A 23,610-nucleotide genomic window follows, 5' to 3' on the forward strand; every position below is an offset into this window, starting at 1 on the left:
CTTTTTATTGTGCATCCACACGACATGTTTCGGACCCACTGGTCCTTTTTCACTTGAAAAAGGACCAGTGGTCCTTGAAAAAGGACCAGTGGGTCCGAAACATGTCGTGTGGATGCACAATAAAAAGCTAACTTGCAGGAAAATCTGCCTCTGTGAGTGATTCCCATTCTGTGGATAAAATTGGATTTATGCAGGGTGCCGGAGACGGAGCATCCAGGGAAAACATCACACAAGTAACAGAGCCTGAACGCTAACCAGTGCCACAGTTACCAATTAGACACACCAGATAGCCATGATTGAGCTTTCTACTCCTCTACCACCAGTTCTCCCATATTTGAAGGATGTCTTTTCCCAACTGTAGTTTTCAGATCTCTCTCTAAAATCACTCAAATTTTTATCATTGGGACCAGAGCAATGGGAATTGCCACATGGAAGATTTAAAAAACTATCATATCTCCTTTTCATCACCAGTATATCTGAACCAATGTGGGTGTGGTTGGGCAGCATGCCGCCTCCTAAAATTCTGCCACCCTAGGCCCGGGCCTTGGTGGCCTCTCCACAAATCCGGCCTGATTTTGTCTTTAAAGGGGTTGTTAACCTTTAAATGAACATTTAGAATGATGTAGAGAATGATATTCTGAGACAATTTGCAATTGGTTTTTATTTTTTATTATTTGTGGTTTTTGAGTTATTTAGCTTTTTATGCAGCAGCTCTCCAGTTTGCAATTTCAGCAATGTGATTGCTAGAGTCCACATTACCTAATCTCCTCTTCTTCGGGGCGACTAACTGCCTTCCCGCCGGCTAAAATGCACCACTTCGTTTTCTGAAAACGCCCAAAGTTGCCTCACGAAGAAACTTCAGAAAAAGAAGCAATTTTCATTATAGCCGACGGTAAGACAGTTTGGGGAGAATAGTTGTCCCGAAGAAGAGGAGATTTGTCGCCAGGCAACTAATCTCCCCGAATCTGACCGTGTGTCTCTGCCCTTACAGGTGAGTTTCCTTACAAATTAACGAGGAAGAACCGGCTTGAAATCCCAATAACTTCTAAAAGGTGCAACTAATTTTGTCCAGGTCATTCTAGAATAACAATGTGGAAATAAGCTAAGGAAAGCACTGGAGGAATACAGAAGGTAACCGTGGTTGCTTGTAGGGGCTTTTATATAAAATTACAAGATCCCCAGTAGAAACTAGATGTGTACCAGGCAAGTAGAACTAGTAGTGCTGAAGGGGTTACTTTGTGTGGCTATTGCAGGTTCCTCCGGAGCACTGAAAAGAAACCACGAGTGATTTCAGCACACAGGAAAATGTGGTCTTCATTTAGCAATTTCCATTGACTTTGTACATTTTAACTCTCCTCTGACTCCTATGCACCTTAAACAGAAAAAAACTAGAGGGGGCCGTTATTAATTTCTTCTGAAACAATCCAGATTGTGGGAACTGAGTAATATTTTCTTGTGGCTTTTGCTGTATTGATGGAAAAAACGGTGACCATCACGTGGGCTACATTGCATTTTGCCTTTATCTTGGCATATTTAGCCTCCTCCAATAATCAGATTTTGTACTGATATCTATATTGTGTTTCTTAGGGGTTATATTTTATTCTCCTTACAGAAGACGCCATTGCACAGTGCTGCTGTTTTTTTAAGGAACGCCCTTTCAAAAGTAATAGGAAACAATATGGCAGATCTCACCCGGCACAGTTCTTTGCACTGTGTGGCTATACAATATACTGTATATACCATTTAATATGTGGTTGGTTGTACTTCATATACAGTAGATATTTCAGCCATTCATTCATATTCATATGGGGTTCAGCTGTAGAATTCTTTTTACTGTGCAACAATGAGTTTAGTGCTGTTTTTTCTGATTCTCTCTCTTTCTCTGTCTGGCATTGTGGGGATAAACAAATAACTCCAGGTTCAGAATGTCGTGACATAGTACCAGAGGATATACCAGTGGGCCTCTGTTTGGGACAATCCTCACCAGGCCTTTCTTATTTCAACCAAAAGCCAGTATAACTAACCTCTTATTTTATTTGGCACTAACTTCATCTGATTGTTGTGATAGTGGGTCCTAGTTTCTTTGTCGGGTCCTAGGAGGCCCAGTTCGACAGCAATTACTTTACCTTCAATTGTATTGAATAGGTCCCTCCTCTAATTCCTGGAATTCTTCGTTGGGTAAAATAAATCTTTATAAATTTTAATTTGGGGCAAAAAGTTATAAGATGAGTGATTGAAAATAAAAACGGTATGAAGATGCTATCTGTTCAAGTTTTCCACTAACCATCCATGCTCAATCCACAAACCAGGCTATTGGGCGTCCGACCAATACTTCTGTTAGATGAGCATTTTGGCTGCTGATACTCTTTAGTGAAATGTAATAAAAGATGCAACGTTTACTTCACATATAGTAACCGTTCAATGGGTCGCAAGTACCATTGAACCGTTGAACTATAGGTTCCATGCAGGATGCTGCCACTTTGCAAAGTGATCTGTCTAAACTGGAAAACTGGGCAGCAAATTGGAAAATGAGGTTCAATGTTGATAAATGCAGGTTATGCACTTTGGCAACAATAATATAAATGCAAGTTATACACTAAATGGCAATGTGTTGGGAGTTTCCTTAAATGAAAAGGATCTAGGGGTCTTTGTAGATAACACGTTGTTTAATTCTGGGCAGTGTCATTCTGTGACTACTAAAGCAAATAAAGTTCTGTCTTGTATAAAAAAGGGCATTAACTCAAGGGATGAAAACATAATTATGCCTCTTTATAGGTCCCTGGTGAGGCCTCATCTGGAGTATGCAGTGCAGTTTTGGACTCCAGTCCTTAAGAGGGATATAAATGAGCTGGAGAGAGTGCAGAGACTAAGTGCAACTAAATTGGTTAGAGGGACGGAAGACTTAAATTATGAGGGTAGACTGTCAAGGTTGGGGTTGTTTTCTATGGAAAAAAGGCGCTTGCGAGGGGACATGATTACACTTTACAAGTACATTAGAGGACATTATAGACAAATAGCAGGGGACCTTTTTACCCATAAAGTGGATCACTGTACCAGAGGCCTCCCCTTTAGACTAGAAGAAAAGAACTTTCATTTGAAGCAACGTAGGGGGTTCTTCACAGTCAGGACAGTGAGGTTGTGGAATGCACTGCCGGGTGATGTTGTGATGCTGATTCAGTTAATGCCTTTAAGAATGGCTTGGATGATTTTTTGGACAGACATAATATCAAAGGCTATTGTGATACTAAACTCTATAGTTAGTATAGGTATGGGTATATAGAATTTAATTAAAAGTAGGGAGGGGTGTGTGTATGGATGCTGGGTTTTCATTTGGAGGGGTTGAACTTGATGGACTTTGTCTTTTTTCAACCCAATTTAAATATGTAACTATGTAACTATGTAAGTACTGCTTTTCTGTTTGAAAGCACAGGAACCCTTTTTGAGCTGATCTGGTCGCTGTATTTGTTTTTTGAATTGGTCATTGTACATGCAGCTTTTTATATATCTGAATGCCAAAAATGTTGATGGGAAGGAGCCAAACACATAACAAATCTCAGCAGTGCTATTAATATCCACAACATAACAAGTTCCTTAATGCATATGCTCCAACAAGTACAGCCGGGCAATGGAAAGGAACAAGCTAATCATTGCAAGCTCATCGCTCCCTGTTGCCACCTCTCTAAACACAAGCCTGTCTACCTATACAATGTCATGTCCCTCAGATCCATCCTACCCATAAATGGGGACTCCAGCATCCCCACAAGCAACTTCAAAGCTGCTGGGTGGAAACATGTGGAATATAAATAAAAATATGCTGAGAAAGGGGTAGCTGTGTTGATAGGATTTGAAGTGAGAATTCCATGGCTCTTCATCGGGTGCTTAGGACAAACCCAACCACAGAGTAATCTCAAGATATGAAGCAGACACAGACAGCTAAATATAGAGCAAAACTCATTAAGGTATCTGGTTCCCTCATGGACTAATGTTGATGTAGTGGCAGGCTTGATGGATAATGTGGAATTATGGTGACCATGTAGAAGCAGCTCCATGGGTTTATGTGGAAATGGAGTTGCTGCCAGCCCTTAGATCAACAATCGGATCATAGTGAAGGTAAATGTAGGCCATCAGGAGAGTCCAATACACTTTTTTTTTTCAGCACACAACTTAATTCTTTTAGGGTGCATCCACTCCCAAGCTGCCTCAGAGACAACAAAAATACTTTCTTGAATAACGGCAAATGAAGCACATCATCCTCCGGCTTTGCCTTTAAAGCATTTTTATTACTGCGGAAAAGAAACACAAGCTTTTGGGGAGAACCCTCAGGAAGGGGTTCTCTCCGAAAGCTTGTTACTTTTCCGCTGTAATAAAAATGCTTTAAAGGAAAAGCTGGAGGATCATGTGCTTCATTTGCCGTTATTCAAGAAAAGCCATCAGGAGAGGGCCGTATCAATGAGCCAATGCAATCCTGCCCAATAGCCTATGATTAAGTATCCTGTTGATACGAAACGCGTCCGGTTGTGTCCTAGTGCTCTTCAATAAAGTAAATACTTTTTAACTGAAAAGTCTGCCTGGAATATTGGTTTCTAGAAATGCCTGCTCAATCTCTACATACAAATAACAGATACAACACCATTGCATTGCACAGGGCTTATCTGTCATCTGCTATGTAACCTGTGCCTTTCCTTATTTTTTACAGCTTGAATGACTGCCCCAATGGCTACACAGCAACATATTTATATAAGCTAAAGTAGTCTTTCTGAAGCAAACACACCAGTTTTACTAGTGCAGAGCAACTGTTATATTTAAATTAATTTGATATACTTTCAATATTTGGTGTTACTGTTCCTTTACAGAAGAGTTGGAGTTTGAGTCGGAGGCACCAACTTGCAGCAATCCTGATGTTATATCATGGGAAGCAATTTTCTAAATGTTTGTTGCCAGCGATAGTGACAAATCTTACCATGTGCCATTACCATTAGAGTCGCATAACTTTAGGTGGCTTATTCATTAACATTCTAATTGAGTTTTTTTGGAAAAAATATTTTGTATTCTTTTGTGAATTTTCAGCTATTTAAGAAAGTTGAGTAGTAGTTAGTTTGTCTGTGTCTATTCAAGTTTCAGTTTGTTCCCCTTAATGATATTTTTATCTGGTTTTCCAGTTTGTTTTTTCCGTATTTCTGCTCTTTTTCCAGTATATCTGTCTTTTTCCATAAAACTTTTAATTTTTTTTGGAAAGACTGTTTCAGGTCTGCTTTGTATTGTTGACTTTTTTGCATGCAAGATTTTGGTTCTAATACACCTTTAAGCATTCTTGGCATGTTTTCTAGATCAGCAACAATTTTATTTGGGGCTTTCTAAATTCTGGGAAAAATAGACAATTTTTAGCAGCAAGACAGGAAAAAGGAGTCGCTAAAAGACATGGGTGTAGCTACATGGTAATTATTTGGCCAGATCTAATGGAATTCGGGGAATCCTGAATTTGGTACATCCCTGAAATGTGTGTCCATCAGGAGAAGGCTCCCTACTGCAATGCTGCCCATTGTGAGGTCAATTTGATTCCTCCTGCAGGTGCTAAATAGTTGTCTCTTGGTTATTTAGCTCTAACCAAATAACGTTGGGGCCCGGCTGAACTGATGATTTGCTGCAGGGCCCATAAACTCTATTATTACTGTGGTACAGAATCATGTAAAAGAAAACGTTAATGCAATAGATATTTTACAACTCTGCACTGTTCTGCGCTTGTTAAAACTAGAGTTTTATTTATGCCCCCAAAAGAGAGTTGTTTAATTACAGTTCTTTGTCTCACCGTTCCTCAGAAGTGAACTATATTCCCAGTGCATAAGGTCAAGAAAAATTAAAAAAAAGACATATCTCACATATTTATGTTTTTAAGAAGTTGGAAAAATGACACACCCCACATATGTAATATATAATTGCCCGGCCGTGTACACACGAGTGAGGTCGGCTATTTCAGACGAGACGCATAACCTGCAATTGGGATCCAGAAATAAGCAGCTGGCGAAGCCGACTTAAGCAATTAAATAAATTATAAGGAACGAAGATGCCAGATTTAGAGCTTCTGAAACGGTGCCACGAAACGGGTCATCTATAGAATATTTTCCAGAGTGTTTGGGTAATTATGCTAAACATAAACCGTGTGTGTGTCATTAGTCTGGATAAAGGCTTTGAAGGTGCTGAATCTTTAGGTTATTTGTGGGCATGGGTGCCATATTTGTTTTTAGCAAGTTCTTGGTACTTTGTAAATGAAAAGACATTATAGTGTTTAACAGTCCTGAGATATTTTTAGTATATACTTGAGGAATCTCTATGTAAGTTTGGAGTCTTCACCACTGTATCCCCCGGCTGTAATTATACCTGTTTCATAGTCACTGAGCTCATCTTCTCTAACAATGGGAGCCAAAATGTTAGCTAGGCACCTTGCATTATATACACGAGTTAAAGCATACCTCCCAACTGTCCCTTTTTCGGAGGGACAGTCCCTCTTTTGACAGCTCAACCCGCAGTCCCTCATTTGTACTGGAAAGTCCCTCTTTTCTCTGCACTGAACAGCCAGAAAAAGAAACAAAGTTTCTCACTTAATTGGCTTTTAGCAGAGAGCCCAGAACACCTAACAGGTGCAAATAAGATACTTTGTAACAATTTTGAGACACAAAAACACAGTTTAGATAAGGAGAAATATTTTCAAACTTTCATAACCTGCCAAATTTTTTAAAACAAACATGGAAATTAGGGTGTGTGGCCACAGAAAGGGGTGTGGTCTTTTTACTTCCAAAATGTTGGGAGGTATGGTTAAAGACTAATGGCACACATGTTATATTTGTATCAGGTTGGTTGTTGGTCAAGCACACAAACCTCTGGTCAAAACACCTTGGATGTCATCTGTCTGCCAATGATGTGACATTTCTTATGGGCTTCTTAGCTATATAATCTAATTTTGCAGTTGACTACAGATTCCTTTATCTAATGTATCTGCACACCCGTTGCTATTGATTGCATAAGAGCTTGCACTCCTGCAAACATTCCTTAAGGATCATAGAGATTAAATAATTAAGGCCGAATAATTTGTAGCAGAATTTAGTGGCTTTTTAAATATATTCATTCAGTCCTACATGACATCTATTTACCTGTTTATTGTATACACAGTGGAAGAACAAGTGTGAAGTAACCTTTCTATTGTTGGAAACAAGACACATTGTGCCCATACTGGTATTTATGGTTGCACGACACTGTATATCTTGATGAGATAATCCTATTCATGTTCGTGGAAACACATGTTGGTTTCCTGGCGGTTCACATGCGAGAGGTGTGTTTTCATTATAAACAGTGTTATGTTTGTGTGTGGTTTGGAGATATGCTTTTCTGATACCCACTGTATATGGTGGCAATGTTCCTTGAGACAAGCTAGAACTTCTTATTAGCTGGAGCAGATACTAACCAGTTTATTCCAAACATGGAAAGACTAAAGTTACATCAGATTTACCCATGTATAGGCCCCAAAACTCATCAACATTCTAAGTGTACTCTGCTTGTAATTGATCTATTCAAAAACTGATGTGTTGGCAAATTATTTGGGATAATATGTTTTATGCCTGTGTATGTGGTCTTCAGCCAGACAGGCTACTAGGGTGCCTCCAGAGTTCCAACAGAACATACAAAAGACCACGAGTGCCCTTATAAACCGTTCTGGCCCTCCATTTATACCAACAAATTCAACATTGATCCCGATCTTCAGCTGTCGGTTTAAGTGGAGGAAAAAGTTGACCAATAACCTAACTTCTCCCGAATACTGGAAGGAACTGGGATACATTCTGTCCTAACTTCGGGATCATTAATCATGTTCTAGAATACTAGAAGTAGTAGTACAGGTATGGGATCCATTATCCAGAAAGCTCCAAATTACAGAAAGCTCGTGTTCCATAGACTCCATTTCGACCAAATAAACCAAATTTTCAAAAATGATTTCCTTTTTCTTTGTAATAATAAAACAGTAGCTTGTACTTAATCCAAAGTAAGATATAATCAATACTTATTGGAAGCAAAACAAGCCTATTGGGTTTATTTAATATTATTATTATTATTTGTTGTAGTAGACTTAAGATATAAATATCCAAACTTCAGAATGATCCGTTATCCAGAAAACCCCAGGTCCTGCGAATTTTGAATAACAGGTCCCATACCTATAGTATTAGGTAGTACTACAGACTGAAGGTATCTGCTCAGTAGCCCCTGTAGCTCCTGGTTTATATTTTTTTTTAGATAATCCCAAAGAAAATTTAAGAGCTAGAAATCCTCAAATGAGCTGTAGCTGCCAAGTGACCCAGTTAGATCCATCTCTGTAGCTCAGAGCAAGCAGCCTTGACATATTGTATACAAAATATCCTAAATGTTGCCCATGGGCAGGGCCAAGGAATAGGTTCTCTATTACCATTGTGAATTCTCATGACACATTAACAAATGAAACATTCAAGTTGTGTAGTTATAAATATTGACAATACAAATATTATTAGTCAGTTAAACCAAAACAAAATGTAAACATGGCTACAAAAAGTGGAATACAGTAGAATCCCCATATTAAGTTTTTCAGGGGTGTAATGGTGAAAAATCCAGGAAAAATTAACATCAGAGAAATTTATTATGCATTATATATTGGTGGAACCACAGAAAAGCAGTGCGAAATGTGGCAAAACTTAAAAACAGGGTATGATTGTGCCAGCAGTCATCATCCAGCCAAATAGACTCACCCAGGGGCGCTGCGCCAATGAGACGAGTTGAGCGAGGCGGCAAGGAGTCGCAAAAATGCCGCTCCTGGTACTTTAAAAGCCAAATTAGTTCTTTAAACTGGAAATTTGGCTCTTCTTGCGCATAGAGCGCAATTATTCTCTCTGCACTAGTGTCCTGGCCCTCTCTGCCGCCCTCGTGGACCCCGCCAGACCCCCTCCGACGCAAAAAGTTGAGTGCACGGGGTAGGGGGCGGCAGCAACAGCAAACTGCCTCAGGCGGCTGTGGGGCCAGAATCGCCCCTTGACTCACCCCCCTGATTGCTCCCATGTACCTGTGCCAGCAGTCCTCATCCAGCCAAATAAAATGTTCACCCCCTTCTTGATTGCCCCCATGTACCTATGCCAGCAGTCATCCAGCCAAATAAACTCATCCCTCAGATTGCCCCCATATACCTGTGGCAGCAGTCAGCAGCCAATGACGAAAAAAAATTTGCAACATTCTGGCTCTTTATTCAGCATTATTTACCCCAGTGCACCAGGTCTCGGCCTCCTCTAACATCAATAGAGTTGCATCTTTCCTGGACAAAAAAATACCAGCCTTCCTATATATTTATATTTTTTCCCTATTAATAATATTGGGATCAACCGTCATTTTTACCGACCAGGCCGGTAAAATAACGGGCAGGTGGCAACCCTACCCATCAGCCATGATAATGACGTACACACCCATACACCGCAAGAGATGGTTCCGACCAGCATGAAAGGGGTAGGGGAGCGCAAAGGAAATTAAAAGTACATGTGTCAGATGGAAATCAGGGCTGGGGTGGTCAAAAAAGTTAGTCAGCGATCACTTAGATTTAAAAACCACGATTAAAGGCCAAGTAAAAACTGGAAAAAAAATAAAAATAATTCTATAATTGCACCCCCTATTGGGCCCTAAGTTGGTGTCTACCCTGCCTCGCCCTAGTTCCGGCCCTGCCCATGGGGTCCAGTTATTCACAATGGCTTCTCTCAGCTCTGGGACACTTGCACATGCTGAATATTTGACTCTACCTGGTGGATCAGGCCAAAACATCCCAATTATTGACAATGACCATCCCAGGACAGATCCAGGAAGAATCCTTATTTATACAGGTGGTAGTTCTATTTTCATAAATAGAACTATTTTCTATTGACAAAATATGAATTTGCTGATTCACCTTAAAATGGAAATAGGCAACCGTCTGAACTTGAAACACCTCCTAGCAAACAGCTAACTAGCCGATCTCGGAGAACCTGGGAGGGGATGTAGTTCGACAACAGCTGAATCTCCATGAGTTTCCTATCCTAACCTTGTGTCTTAACAACACCCGAGTTAATGAAAAGTGGAAAGAATCTACAATTATAAATACTTGCTACAGTTAAGAACATACAGTATATTGCACAATCCTTTTGAATATGCCCCAGGTCATCCACCTATGGCTAACTAGCTGAGAGATAATGAATTCCATATAACAATATGGTTCAGCCTATGTAATGGAACATTTTTTCAGAGCTGGATACTAGAAACCTGTAATTAAGATGACTGGTTGGCTGCACTATATCTTCCAAACAGATACAGCAAATTCATTTGCCTGATGAGCTTGCACCTATAATTACCGTGGGCCAGACACCTGTAACTGTAATGTCGGCTGCTAGACCATAGGGTATCATTAGTTGTTTGCTAGAGGCTTCCCATGAAATATGTTTATCTGTTCCTAGTGCGGATGTTTGGTACTAGTGAGTTTCAGCAGACACAGCAGTCTAGTGCTGGCTCCCGAAATTGTACACACAGGTATGGGATCCGTTATCGGGAAACCAGAAAGCTCTGAATTACGGAAAGGCATAGACTTCATTTTATCCAAATCCAATAAAAAAAAAAGATTTCCTTTTTCTCTGTAATAATAAAAAAGTAGCTTGTACTTGATCCCAACTAAGATATAATTAACCCTTATTGGAGGCAAAACCAGCCTATTGGGTTTATTTAATGTTTACATGATTTTCTAGTAAATTGAAGTTATGAAAATCAAAACTTTGGCCTGACTAAGAAGGATTAGAAATTCATAGTCTTGAGTGTTATTATTATTAAGGGATGTTCCTGTATTTGCTGTAAAAGGGGGCCCCAAGAATATGTTTGCATATGTTGCATGACATTTTTGTTTGTAGAGATTAAGGATGCACCGGTTCAGTTCGGGATTCGACCAAGATTTGTCCTTTTTCAGCCAGATTCGTATTTGTCTGAATCAAATCCGAATCCAAAAAAACCACATGACTTTTCATCACACAAACACGGAAACCAAACATTTTTTAACCTTTTCCGTAGCTTGTGGTTCTCTTTCCCCTCCTTTCCCTAATTTAAATATGCAAATTAGGGTTCGGATTGGGTTCGGTATTCGGCCAAATCTTTCACAAAGGATCCGGAATTCTGCCAAATACTGCTTTTGAGGGTTCAACCAGTACTGAACCGAATCTGAACCCTTCAGTGCCAAAAAATCCAGCACACGGGTGGAAATTCCCGCTGCAAACTGATTTTTTTTCAAGTTATATACTGTTTGTATTCGGTTTGGCCAGGTTCTTGGATTCGGCCGAATCCCAAACCAAATCCAGGATTTGGTGCATCCCCATTTGTTTGGGGAGGATTCCAGCAGCCAAGTTTGGTCTGTAATGTAAAACATGCCATGTACCAATATCAATAACAAAGATTTTGTAAAACTGCATTTTTTAAGTTTGAAACAAAGTAAAGTTAGAGTATACCACATTTTACACAACTATTACACATGCTTTTATTTCCCCTTTAAATAAGGGCAATTTTTGGCTCAAGGCTAGACTGTGGTTTGTGCTTTTCTGCCAATCAGTCTTCTCTGTTTGCTCACTTTTTATCTAATTATTGGCTCTTTCATGATGTAATGGCACTTTATGCAATGTTGTTCTATGGGGCGGGTTCGTCAAGCGAAGGATCGGTTTCGCCAATTTTATTAGCTAATTCCACAGGATGCCTAAGCATGAAATAAGATTTATCTGCTGGAAGCCGCAGTGTGCCTTTCAGAGCTTGGGTTACAGCATGCATCAGCAATCAATATTTCCTACCAGCGGAGCTCATTTAATGCTGCATATAACATCTGTAGTTTATATAACAGCAGGAAGGAAGCTTCTTTTTCCCAAAGACAGAATTACAGGAAGGAAATGCTTAAAAAAGTAAATCTCAAGAGCTCTCATTCCAGAAAATATGCACAGAATTTATGTGAAATATTTGTGCCGTCAGCTGCATTTTACTGCAAACTGGGATATTTTTGGGCACTGAGGTTTTCCCCTCCTGTATCTGTTTCCTCTAGTTTTTCCCTTTAGTGGACCTAGGGTTGCCACCTTTTATGGAACAAAATACCGGCCTTCCTATATATTTATCTTTTTCCCTATTAATAACATTGGGATCAGCCATCATTTTTACCGGCCAGGCCGGTAAAATACCGGCCAGGTGGAAACCCTAAGTGTACCTTATCCACTGCTAAAGGGGAACTATCATTTATTATGCTACTCTTTAAGGGGCAAATTCACTAAGATTCGTAGTTGCGCCAGCGTCCGCTTCACCGCACTTCGCCAGGTGTATTTTCGCCAGCGCTATGCAAATTCAAATTTTGGGACTTTTTTGGAAATTTTTTTAACTTTTTTTGAAGCAATCCCTATCTACTCTATTGCACTTCGCCTGGTCTGAGGTGGCGAAGGAAGTCTGGCGTAAAAGGTAGCGTTCAGAAATATGCGAATTAACACTAGCGAATTTACGCCAGCTTCTGTTAGTGAATCAGCGAATTAACGAAAATGCGCTACGCTTGCGAATTAACGCTAGCGTTAGGCGCTTCGTCCTTTAGTGAATTTGCCCCTATGAGTCAGGGCACACGCTCAGATTCGGGGAGATAAATCGCCCCACAAATCTCCTCTTCTTCACGGCTACTAATCTCCCCGAACTGCCTCCCGCCGGCTAGAATGTAAATTGCCGACAGGATGGCACTCAGATCGCTTTGTTTTCCGAAGTCGCCCCACAAGGAAACTTCGAGCGACTTCGGAAAACGAAGCGCTCAGAGTGCCATTAACATTCTAGCCGGTGGGAGGCAGTTCGAGGAGATTAGTCGCCCTGAAGAAGAGGAGATTTGTCGCTGGACGACCAATCTCCCCGAATCTGAGCGTGTGCCCTGACCCTAAACCCAAGCTGCTGTTACCCCAGTTTAAAATATGCGAATGTGTTTTAGTGTGAATAAAAGTATCAGCAACATGAGCAGACTCACTTTTTCCAGCAAGTTCTCTGACCAGATATCTATGTGGGTGGGCTGAACTGCTTTAACATCTCTTATCAGTTGGAAATGTTGGTTCCTCAAAGTAATTTTAGACCTCACAGTTTCATTGCTGCAGGTTTTTTATGTGTGTGTATAAAAGTGTCATTTGGCAAACACACTAATGTGATTCCTGAGAGATTCAGGGTCACACAACATTCAGTTGCCGTCCAAATCAGTGTCATCTTGTTTGTAACCGGTTCTTATCTGGGTTAATAGTGTTTACTGGCTTGAAGGAAATTTGTTTTTTGTGAGCAGATAAGTTACTGTAGGTTGTTGTGGCCTGTAGTGTAAATATTTTCTCTTCACTTGGGTAAATTGTTTTCTAGAAAGGGACCGAGCATGACCAACCAAGGAATTAAGTGCAGAGATTAGGGATGTCCAGCCAAACTTTAGCCTCTTGCTGAATGAGAAATAGTTGTATATGAAGGATTATAGTGTTTGAGGGTCCAAGGAGCAAGCAAAGTGGTGCTCAGTGAATGTATGGGTACATCTCCTTAGAACAATAGAACGAAGTACGTGCTGACTGGCAATACGTCTCCGTATAAGAGCCATGGATTCATAAAAGTGTTGTAGAGTTTCTCCTAAGAGCTTGCAATCTACCATTTATCGATGAGTTCGCACAACGTAGGACGGCGAGTGCACTGTTGATGCTATTTCTTGCCTGTTAATTTGTCTCTGTGAGTTTATTTAAGGTCTCTGTTATTCTGAAATTCTATCGTTCCATTGTTTCTATGAGACAGGCATTGGGCAATTGTTCCACCGGTGTTATGGATTTGTTCTACCACCCACACCTGGAAATAACCCAAGGGGATAAAATAAAATCCTGGCTTGGAATATTACATGTGTATCGTTCCATCATCGCAGAGAGTAGAAGTTGCTGTGTGACTGCTAGGGATGCACTGAATCCACTATTATGGATTCGGCCGAACCCCCGAATCCTTTGTGAAAGATTTGGCCGAATACCGAACCGAATCATAATTTGTATATGCTAATTAGGGGTGGGAAGGGGAAAACATGTTTTACTTCCTTGTTTTGTGACAAAAAGTCACGTGATTTCCCTCCCCACCTCTAATTTGCAAATGCAAATTAGGATTCGGTTCGGCCGTGCAGAAAGATTCGGCCAAATCCAGCTGAAAAAGGGCGAATCCCGAAGCAAATCCTGGATTCGGGGCACCCCTAGTGACTGCTTCCACTTGACGCTTTCTCCAGGAAACCTGAACAACGAAGGTCCTTGGTCTTGATTTTTGGTGTGCACGTTGGGTCTCCACATGCGCAATCGTCTGTGTGCTCCACAATATGTTGTGTTTGATGGTGTCAAAAAGTATTGCGCCCGATGCAACGTTGGCCAGTCACAAACAAATTTACATGGGCCTAATGGGCAATGTAGTAACAGAAGAAAACTTGCCTCCATTCTAGTTTCCTATAGAAACCAATTTGACCAGTAAATGCTTTCATCTTTCTTAGGTTCTGAGGTTACCGAAATCTTGCTGAACCTCTATACTTCCACAGCAAGAGTTCCATTTGTACAATTGTGCAAAATGGCTTGACGTTATATATATATATATATATATGTTACTGTCTGTGCCCCCAGCCCTAAAACTTTCCAAGTTGTTATATTGGCCTTTACATGTGTCCAGTGTATAGTTTATGTGTCATATGTTAGGAAATGTAGGGGGGAAGCCGGGTACCCAAAAAAAATTACGATCTTTTGCAGCCTATCACCCTGAAAAACTGGAAAGTTGCCAGCGTTTTTTGGGACTTTTTGGGACTTTTTTGAGAAACTCCTATCTACTCTTGCACTTCACCTGGTCTGAGGTGGCGAAGGCAAATCTGGTAACTTTCATTAAAATCCGCATCTTAGTGAATTTGCGTAGTTACGTCCATTCGCCAGAGCGAAAATTCACTTGGCAGAGTGCAAAGTAGCGCTACAATCTATCTCCATCGCTAGTGAATTTAGCCAGCACCCGTTAGTAAATCTGAGAAGTCCCGGAATTACGTCAATTCGCCCTGTCTGTATGAGGTGTTGCATTTGGTAGTTAAGCAGAGTGAGGGAAGGCTCTCTAAAGAAGTGCATTTAGGAGACCTTTTGATAGCAGAAAGGTTGGGAGAAAGTCTGACCATGGGAGAGAATTCCAGAGGAGGGGTGCAGCCCTTGCAAAGTCTTGAATGCGAGCATGTGAGGAGGTAATGAGAGAAGAGTTCAGGAGCAGGTCAGTAGAGGAGCTTAGTAAGCGGTTGGGTGAGTATATAGAGATGAGTTCAGAGATGTAGGGTGGGGCAGAGTTTTGAAGTGCTTTGAATGTCAGGGTCATTAATTTGAATTTTATTCTGAAAGGTAGTGGAAGCCAGTGCAGGGATTGACAGAATGGTGAGGCAGAGGAGGAGCGGTTGCTGAGGTGTATGAGCCTCGCAGCAGTGTTCATTATGGACTGAAGAGGTGACAGTCTCTGGAGGGGGAGGCCAATTAAAAGAGAGTTACAGCAGTCTAGACGTGATATGACGAGAGAGTGAATAAGAATTTTGGCAGCTTCTTGGGTGATAAATGATTGTATTTTGGATATGTTCCTTAGGTCCCCTACAACAATCCCTGCTACCCCCCTCTTGTGATGACTGTAAAGTTGGAGCAAACTTTACACCTGTTACATTCCGCCTGCTTTAGTGGGAAATCAAACAGTGGTATCCCAAAAAATAAAGGACACAAAAGAAAAAGTTTGGGAAAATATTTGGCCCAGCCCATATTCCACAGAGGTGTGCAATTAAACTTAAAAATACTGCTCAGTGCAGGGGGTAAAGAGGGCCCTGTACATTAGAACTTACAATCTAAAAAGATTGTGAAATAAAGGAACAAAATGTGTGCAAAACATTGCGTCTGTTCTTATTCTTTTCTCTCTTGTGCTTTCTTATTATCATTATGTGCAATATCTATACCAGCATCCAAGTTATGGCTTGCAGCGTACAACCCTCCTGCACGCACCAGTAAAGTCCAGTATTCCCACATGTGAGGTCGGCAGCCTCGAACCAAACGTTTGATGTTTGTTACAAGTTGGAGCTGGATCGTACCACAAAGTCACTGTTTTTGAGGCGGAACAGCTTTGGCTAAATAGAAGTTTCTTTTCTGGTCTGTTATGTAAATACACCATGTAAGGCAAGTGTGAGATTAATAAGCAGTGTTCCTTTTAAAGGAATTACTGGTTGGTGTTTGCTGCTCCTTAGAAAAGTTGTGTTTTCCATAGTTTTAGCAGCGTGTCCATATAAATCTGTATCCAGCTTCCGCAGAACTGGGTCAGTGGCTCCATGGGATTATATAATATATATACGATGCAATCCATCCCTCACCGTACAGGTTCTGGCTACGTTTTTGTAGATGAAAGCGGCTACACTGGCTAAAGAAACCGTATACTGACATTTATGGACGATTTTAAAGGACGATTTTAAAGGTTTTTTAGGTTATTTATCAAAGGTCGAATGTAGATTAATACAGGTATGGAAACCCATTATCCAGAAAGCTCTGAATTAAGGAAAGGCCGTCTCCCATAGACTCAGTTTTATCCAAATAATCCAATTTTTTAAAAATGATTTCATTTTTCTCTGTAATAATAAAACAGTACCTTGTACATGATCCCAACTAAGATATAATTAATCCTTATTGGAAGCAAAACCAGTTATGAGCTATGAGGATCCAGCCCGAAGGCAAGTTAGGAAAGAATTTGGGGTGAGTGATTATTTCGGCCCAGGGGACCCCTGGAACTATAACAGGGTAACTGTTACCCCAATGTTTCTATATATCTTTAACTTTGTTATGAGCTAAGGGGGCCCAGTCTGATGGCCAGTTAGGGGGAGATTCGGGGTGAGTGTTTATTTGTGCCCTGGGTACCCCTGGAACTATAGCAGGGTGACTGCTACCCCAATGTTTCTATATATCTGTAACCTTGTTATGAGCTAAGGGGGCCCAGCCTGAAGGCAAGTTAGGGGGAGATTTGGGGTGAGTGTTTATTTATACCCTGGGTACCCCTGAAACTATAGCAGGGTGACTGTTACCCCAATGTTTCTATATATCTGTAACCTTGTTATGAGCTAAGGGGGCACAGCCTGAAGGCCAGTTAGGGGGAGATTTGGGGTGAGTGTTTATTTGTGCCCTGGGTATCCCTGGAACTATAGCAGGGTGACTGTTACCCCAATGTTTCTATATATCTGTAACCTTGTTATGAGCTAAGGGGGCCCAGCCTGAAGGCCAGTTAGGGGGAGATTTGGGGTGAGTGCTTATTTGCTGGCCAAGAACTATAGCAGGGTGATTGTTAAAATATGTTAACAATATGTTTTACATATCAATAACCTTGTCAGGGGTGTAGGCAGATATTTGAACCAAAAAACTCTGCCATAGAAATCAGTTAAATTCTTTTGTTTCCCTATCATTTTAGAGCTCATTTTGCCTTCCGATAATGCTGAGCAATCCATTATTTTTGGATTATCGTAAATATTTTGTTCCTTACAGCCTGACGCCCCCCTGACAGACACCTGCAGTAACATTTTCCATCTCAAGACAAGCTGGGGAGCGGAGAGAGAGCGAGTGCATGTAGAGCGACGGCTGAATAGAATTACTAGCAGTGGAAACTATGCAGTAAGAGTTCTTGATAAAGCTGCAGCTATGCAAAACTCAGCTGTTCTTTCCATTCTCCAAAGCAGGGAGAGAGAGAAGAAAAAAAAGGCCAAGTGAATTAGCATAGGGAAAGTGACTAAGGCTGACGTCAGCTTACAGAGCAGGAGCAGTTTCTGTGTACTTGGGAGCACTGCTCACACTTCAGCTCAGGAATTTGCTTCCCTATTTGCCAAGAAGTGAATAATTTACCCCGGGAGGGAGGGGCTTAACCGGCTGCTTTATAAACACACATGAGCGTTAGCTCAGCTTTCGTAAAAACTCAACAGCTCAGAGAACCTCCAGAGCCGTCTGCCTTGGCCAAGGAATATCAGCCTTAAACATGCACTTCCGCAACCTGAACTACAGCTTCGCGTCTCTGGTGGCCTGTGTGGCTGAGACTGAGCTCTTCTATCAGAGTGAAGCCAGGGTAAGCCTATGGTAATTACAGCTTTATTTATTGATCACTTGCTGCTGCCTCTGTGTTGGTAAGAAACCATGACAATGTGTCTGCTGGAGCATCATGTTTCTTAGACAGAGCCAACCTGACTGAAGGTGTTGTTCAACTATACTTCCCAGCAGCAGCCTGAGTCTACGGTTGACACCTGGCCGGTATTTTACCAGCCTGGCCGGTAAAAATGATGGTTGATCCCAATGTTATTAATAGGGAAAAAGATAAATATATAGGAAGGACGGTACCTACCTGAGTCTGGCAGGTAGATATAGTTCATCAATATCTAAAAGGTTCGAAAAAAATAAAATTGCAATTAATACGGTCTTACAAGCTTCTGTTCTGTACAGCAAAGAGTTGCTTTATTGTATATGTCGGATTTGATTTTATGGGCAGAACACATAGGGGGAAATGTAATATGCTTTGTTATTGCAACATTTTTGCAAAGACACCTGCACCCATTTGCGCCATTTTTTGACTGATTGTTGGCGCTTTATAAATACATGTTAATAATAATTAAGACTTCAATGATTCCCTTGCAAAGTTTGCAGCCAAACTGCTTTCGCGAACGTTCGCAGTGTATGTAATAAAATTTCGCAATCGCAAACCGTTTTTTTGCGACAAACTATGTAATGAAACTCCAGAGCAGGTGTTGAGGGCAGAGACAGACGCTCAGATTCAGGGGAGATTAGTCGCCCAGCGACATATCTCCTCTTCTTCAAGGCGACTAATCTCCCCAAACTGCCTCCCGCAGGCTACAATGAAAATGGCCGGCGGGATGGCAATCGGTGCGGTTCTTTTTCTGAAGTTGCCTCACGAGGAAACTTCGGGCGACTTCAGAAAACAAAGTGCTCCCAGTGCCATCCCGCCGATTTAGATTCTAGCCGGCGGGAGGCAGTTCGGGGAGATTAGTCGCCCGTAAGAAGAGGCAATTTATCACCGGGGACTAAATCTCCCCCAGTAGCTTTGTATGCCCCTGCCCTAAAGGTTCGAAACGCTCAATTGAGATTCACAATGCAATAAAAGCCTAACTAAGAATATTACTTTGCAACAAGCGAATTTTTTTTTGCAAAGTTTTGCAAATTTTATTGCATCCCCCCCGTTAGTGTGTCTGTGGGATACAGCTAGGTGTTATACAGGGGGGATCCTGTATTTACTGATGTCTTTCCTCCTAATAAGCACTTGCAGAGTGATAATGTGAGATGTCGGGGTTGGCAGTGTTGGTTACTTTGTATTTATATCATTCATTATAATTTAATCTGCGTGGAAGAAACAGAGATGGAGCAGAATCAGTTGCACAAAACTGTGTGTAGTAGTGTTCATGAATATTTGTTACTGGTGCATGTGTATGCATTGCTCGACTCTACCAATGGGCTGTGTTTCTGAGCAGCGAGTTTTGCATGCTGCATTTTTAAAGATTCTTTGCCTTTAAGTTAACCTTTAGTATGTCATAGAATGGCTGATTCCTAGCAACTTTTCAATTGGCTTTCATTGTTTAATTTTTATAGATTTTTATTTATTTGCCTTCTTCTTCCGTCTCTTTCTGGCATTCCAATGGGGGTCAGTGACCCCATCTAAAAACAAATGCTCTGTAAGGCTACAAATGTATTGTTATTGCTACTATTTATGACTCATCTTTCTATTCAGACCTCTCCTATTCATATTCCAGTCTCTTATTCAGATCAGTGCATAGTTGCTATGGGATTTTGGATCCTAGCAACCAGATTGCTGAAACGGCAAACTGGAGAGCTGCTGAATAAAAAGCTAAATAACTCAGACTCCACAAATAATAAAAAATGAAAACCAATTGCAAATTTCACTCTCTACAACATACTAAAAGTTAACTCAAAGGTGAACAATCCCTTTAAAGGGACATTACCCAGTTTTTCATGTTTGCCTGAAACTAGTATGCGGTACATTGCAGTTCTGCTGCAACCTGTATACAGTTTAAATGTCTGCAGTATTTTGGGAAATGCACATTTTGTTTCTCAAACTGACTTGTTTTCAAGGTTACGGCCCTCAAACCTTATCACCTACAGTCTCTATGGCGAAAGCTTGGGCGCTGTCTTATGGAGCCGGGCTTTTTAGAGGGTCTGGTTAGGAGTATGGGCTGCTGTCGCCCCAAAAATACAATGATGTTAATCCTTTAAAGGGGTTGTTCACCTTTGGGTTAAGTTTTAGTATGATGTAGAGAGTGATAGTCTGAGATCATTTGCAATTGGTTTTAATTTTTTATTATTTCTGGTTTTTGACTTATTTCACTTTTTATACAGCAGCTTTCCAGTTTGCAATTTCAGCCATCTGTTTGCCCTACCCTACCCTTACCCTAGCAACCGTTCATTGATTTGAATAAAAGACCAGAACATGAATAGGAGAGGACTGAATGAGTAATAAAAAGTAGCAATAACAATAAATGTGTAGCCTTACAGGGTATTTGTTTTTAGATAGGGTCAGTGACCCCCATTTGAAAGCTGGAAAGAGTCAGAAGAAGAAGGCAAATAATTCAAACTTTATAGAAAAATAAATAATAAAGACCATCTTTCCAGGAAATTATATGCAGTCTCTGTATTGTACACCATGGCTCCAATATACTAGGGAATGTGGTCAGCAACTGATAAATATGTGAAATTGCCACTGGCTGATAAACCTACTGCCTAAATCAGATTTCAGAGTTGCCTCTCATCACTTGCAGCTTGCTGATTGGTCGGCTGCTGACATGACATCATTGATGTAATTAACCGTACAGGTCACATTGGTGCTTACCAGGAACTTACTGACATTCACTTTCCCAGGCCCTCATTTTCATATTTGCTGATTGACAGTTTTGCCATGTGTTCTGATTTCTGTAATTGGGTAAATATTTGTAATATTTAGCAATCACGTAAGTTACATGGAAAATGTACAGTGCAAAGTGCAGCAGAACAAACAGTAATGATGCTATTTCATAGAATACAGTATTGTGAAATATTGAAGATTATGTCGTGTGGGGCCCTCTGCTGGCAAATTACGGAAATGTTGTTTGCTTAGAGATACAGTTTTAAAGGGCAGGTAAAAAGAACATTTGCTGCAACTCCCAACATCTGATAATAAAGGATCACCTAATTTATTTAATTCCCCATCATGATGAGATTTGGGGTGAGTGTTTATTTGTGCCCTGGGTACCCCTGGAACTATAGCAGGGTGACTGTTACCCCAATGTTTCCATATATCTGTAACCTTGTTATGAGCTAAGGGGGCCCACCCTGAAGGCCAGTTATGGGGAGATTTGGGGTGAGTGTTTATTTGTGCCCTGGGTACCCCTGGAACTATAGCAGGGTGACTGTTACCCCAATGTTTCCATATATCTGTAACCTTGTTATGAGCTAAGGGGGCCCACCCTGAAGGCCAGTTATGGGGATATTTGGAGTGAGTGATTATTTGTGCCCTGGGTACCCCTGGAACTATAGCAGGGTGACTGTTACCCCAATGTTTCTATATATCTGTAACCTTGTTATGAGCTAAGGGGGCCCAGCCTGAAGGCCAGTTAGGGGGAGATTTGGGGTGAGTGCTTATTTGTACCCTGGGTACCCCTGGAACTATAGCAGGGTGACTGTTACCCCAATGTTTCTATATATCTGTAACCTTGTTATGAGCTAAGGGGGCCCAACCTGAAGGCCAGTTAGGGGGAGATTTGGGGTAAGTGTTTATTGGTACCTTGGGTACCCCTGGAAATCTTAGCAGGGTTAGTGTTACACAAATTTTACTAAATATCTGCAACTGAATCATGGATAACAAAAAAGGGGAGTTGAACCCATTATGTCTGAAAGCAACTGGACATTACCCCCCGTTTGTACATTTTCCATTGGCCATGTGAAGTGGATTCAATAGACTTTACATTGAGCATTGTTATTTCTATGAAAGTGTGTTGCTGAGTTTGCATGTACAGAGATTTTGTATACACACAATTTGCTTATTGTGCACAGGGCTCATGTACAAAATGGACCCACCTCCCAGCATTAGGAACATTCTGTCTTGGCAATATCAGTTTCACAGAACAGTCTCGGTCTGTGCAGGGGATTCTTGGCTGATGGGAATTTTTTTCAGTATTTAGTGCGACATTCTTTCCACGGTGCACAAGTCTCAGCTGTTTTTCCTTTCCAAGAAGGAAACTGACAGCTGCTCTGCTGAAAAATATACTCATTTATTGTACCCAGTCTACATAGAAATTTGTCTCTTTCAATAAGTAGAAATTTGGGGCTGTGGTAATTTATACTGCTCAATACGGAATCCCCTCTATAGGATCCCAGGGAAAAATCAACAGATGAAGCCAGAGACTTGCTGGGAGGGCAGAACACTTACAAGTTACAGTTAAGGCCCCCATACACGGGCCGATAAAAGCTGCCGACAGACCGAGTCGGCAGCTTATTGGCCCGTGTGTTGGGCCATCCAACGGGCATCCCCGATCGATATCTGGCCAAAATTTGGTCAGATCTCAATTGGGCAGGTTAAAAAATCCCGTCAGATCACGGCTGCATCTGTGTGTTTATGTGGTCCCGTGATCCGACCGCCCATATCGGATGCATTATGATCCGGTCGTTGGGCCCTAGGGCCCACGATCGGATCGGCCCGATATCGCCCATCTCAATGTATGCATATCGGGTAGAGATCCGCTCGTTGGGCGAATCTGCTCATTTGCCGATGTTGACATAGCCAAATGAGCGGATCTCTACGTCTATGGCCACCTTAAGTTGGCAGTTGCTTTACTGGCAACGTATGTTGCTGAATGCTCAGTTACTAAACAAACACTATTGGAGTTGCTGAATGCTTCTGAGCTTCAGATTTCTGACCAATCTGATACAATGGCCCCTATACTGCTTAGTTAAGGTTCCTCCCTCAAGGGCCTGGTTTATTAGACCACTTTCTGCACGGCCCCTACCAACTAAAGGTGGTCATACACTGAGAGATCCGCTCGTTTGCCGATATCGCGAAACCCTAGGGCCCAACGATCGGATCCTAGCGCATGGGAAATGGGCAGTCGGATCGCGGGACCGCATCAACGAACAGATGCGAGCGCGATCCGACTGGATTTATCGTCCCATCCGATCGAGATCTTTCCGACTTTCGGCCAGATCTCAATCGGTGAAGCCCGTCGGGGGGGCCCCCCTATATGGGCCAATAAGCTGCCGACGCGGTCTGTCGGCAGCTTTTATCGGCCCGTGTATGGCCACCTTAAATGTTCACCTCTCCACCCACCTATTGTCACCTGTATACTAGGAATAGACAGGTGAAGTGAATTTGGCCAAAAATTAGGTGAGCTGCATGGTTGTGGACTAAGTGGGTGGACTGTGTGAGTGAACAGATGGTGGGGGGCAGCAGCTAGGGCCTCAGGTCAAGTAGTTTTCCTTTTGGTGCCAATACTTCTTGGCTCAGCTCTGCACCTTTATGGCACAGTTGGCTATGCCT

The 23,610-nt window shown here is 41.5% G+C and overlaps 1 protein-coding gene across 3 annotated transcripts in view; it reads left to right on the plus strand.

The window, feature by feature from the left end:
* The window catches only part of rcan1.L (regulator of calcineurin 1 L homeolog), a 76,698-nt gene that overhangs the window by 47,436 nt on the left and 5,652 nt on the right, over positions 1–23,610 (plus strand). Inside the window, 1 exon segment of one of the 3 annotated variants that reach the window (NM_001086391.1) lies at positions 18,007–18,147. The exons of 1 other annotated variant lie outside the window; for it this stretch is intronic. In NM_001086391.1, the coding sequence (NP_001079860.1) occupies positions 18,061–18,147 (87 nt within the window). In that variant the 5' untranslated portion in view covers positions 18,007–18,060. 3 annotated transcript variants of the gene reach the window in all.

The sequence above is a fragment of the Xenopus laevis genome, chromosome 2L, assembly GCF_017654675.1.
Source record: "Xenopus laevis strain J_2021 chromosome 2L, Xenopus_laevis_v10.1, whole genome shotgun sequence".
Classification (NCBI taxonomy): domain Eukaryota; kingdom Metazoa; phylum Chordata; class Amphibia; order Anura; family Pipidae; genus Xenopus; species Xenopus laevis.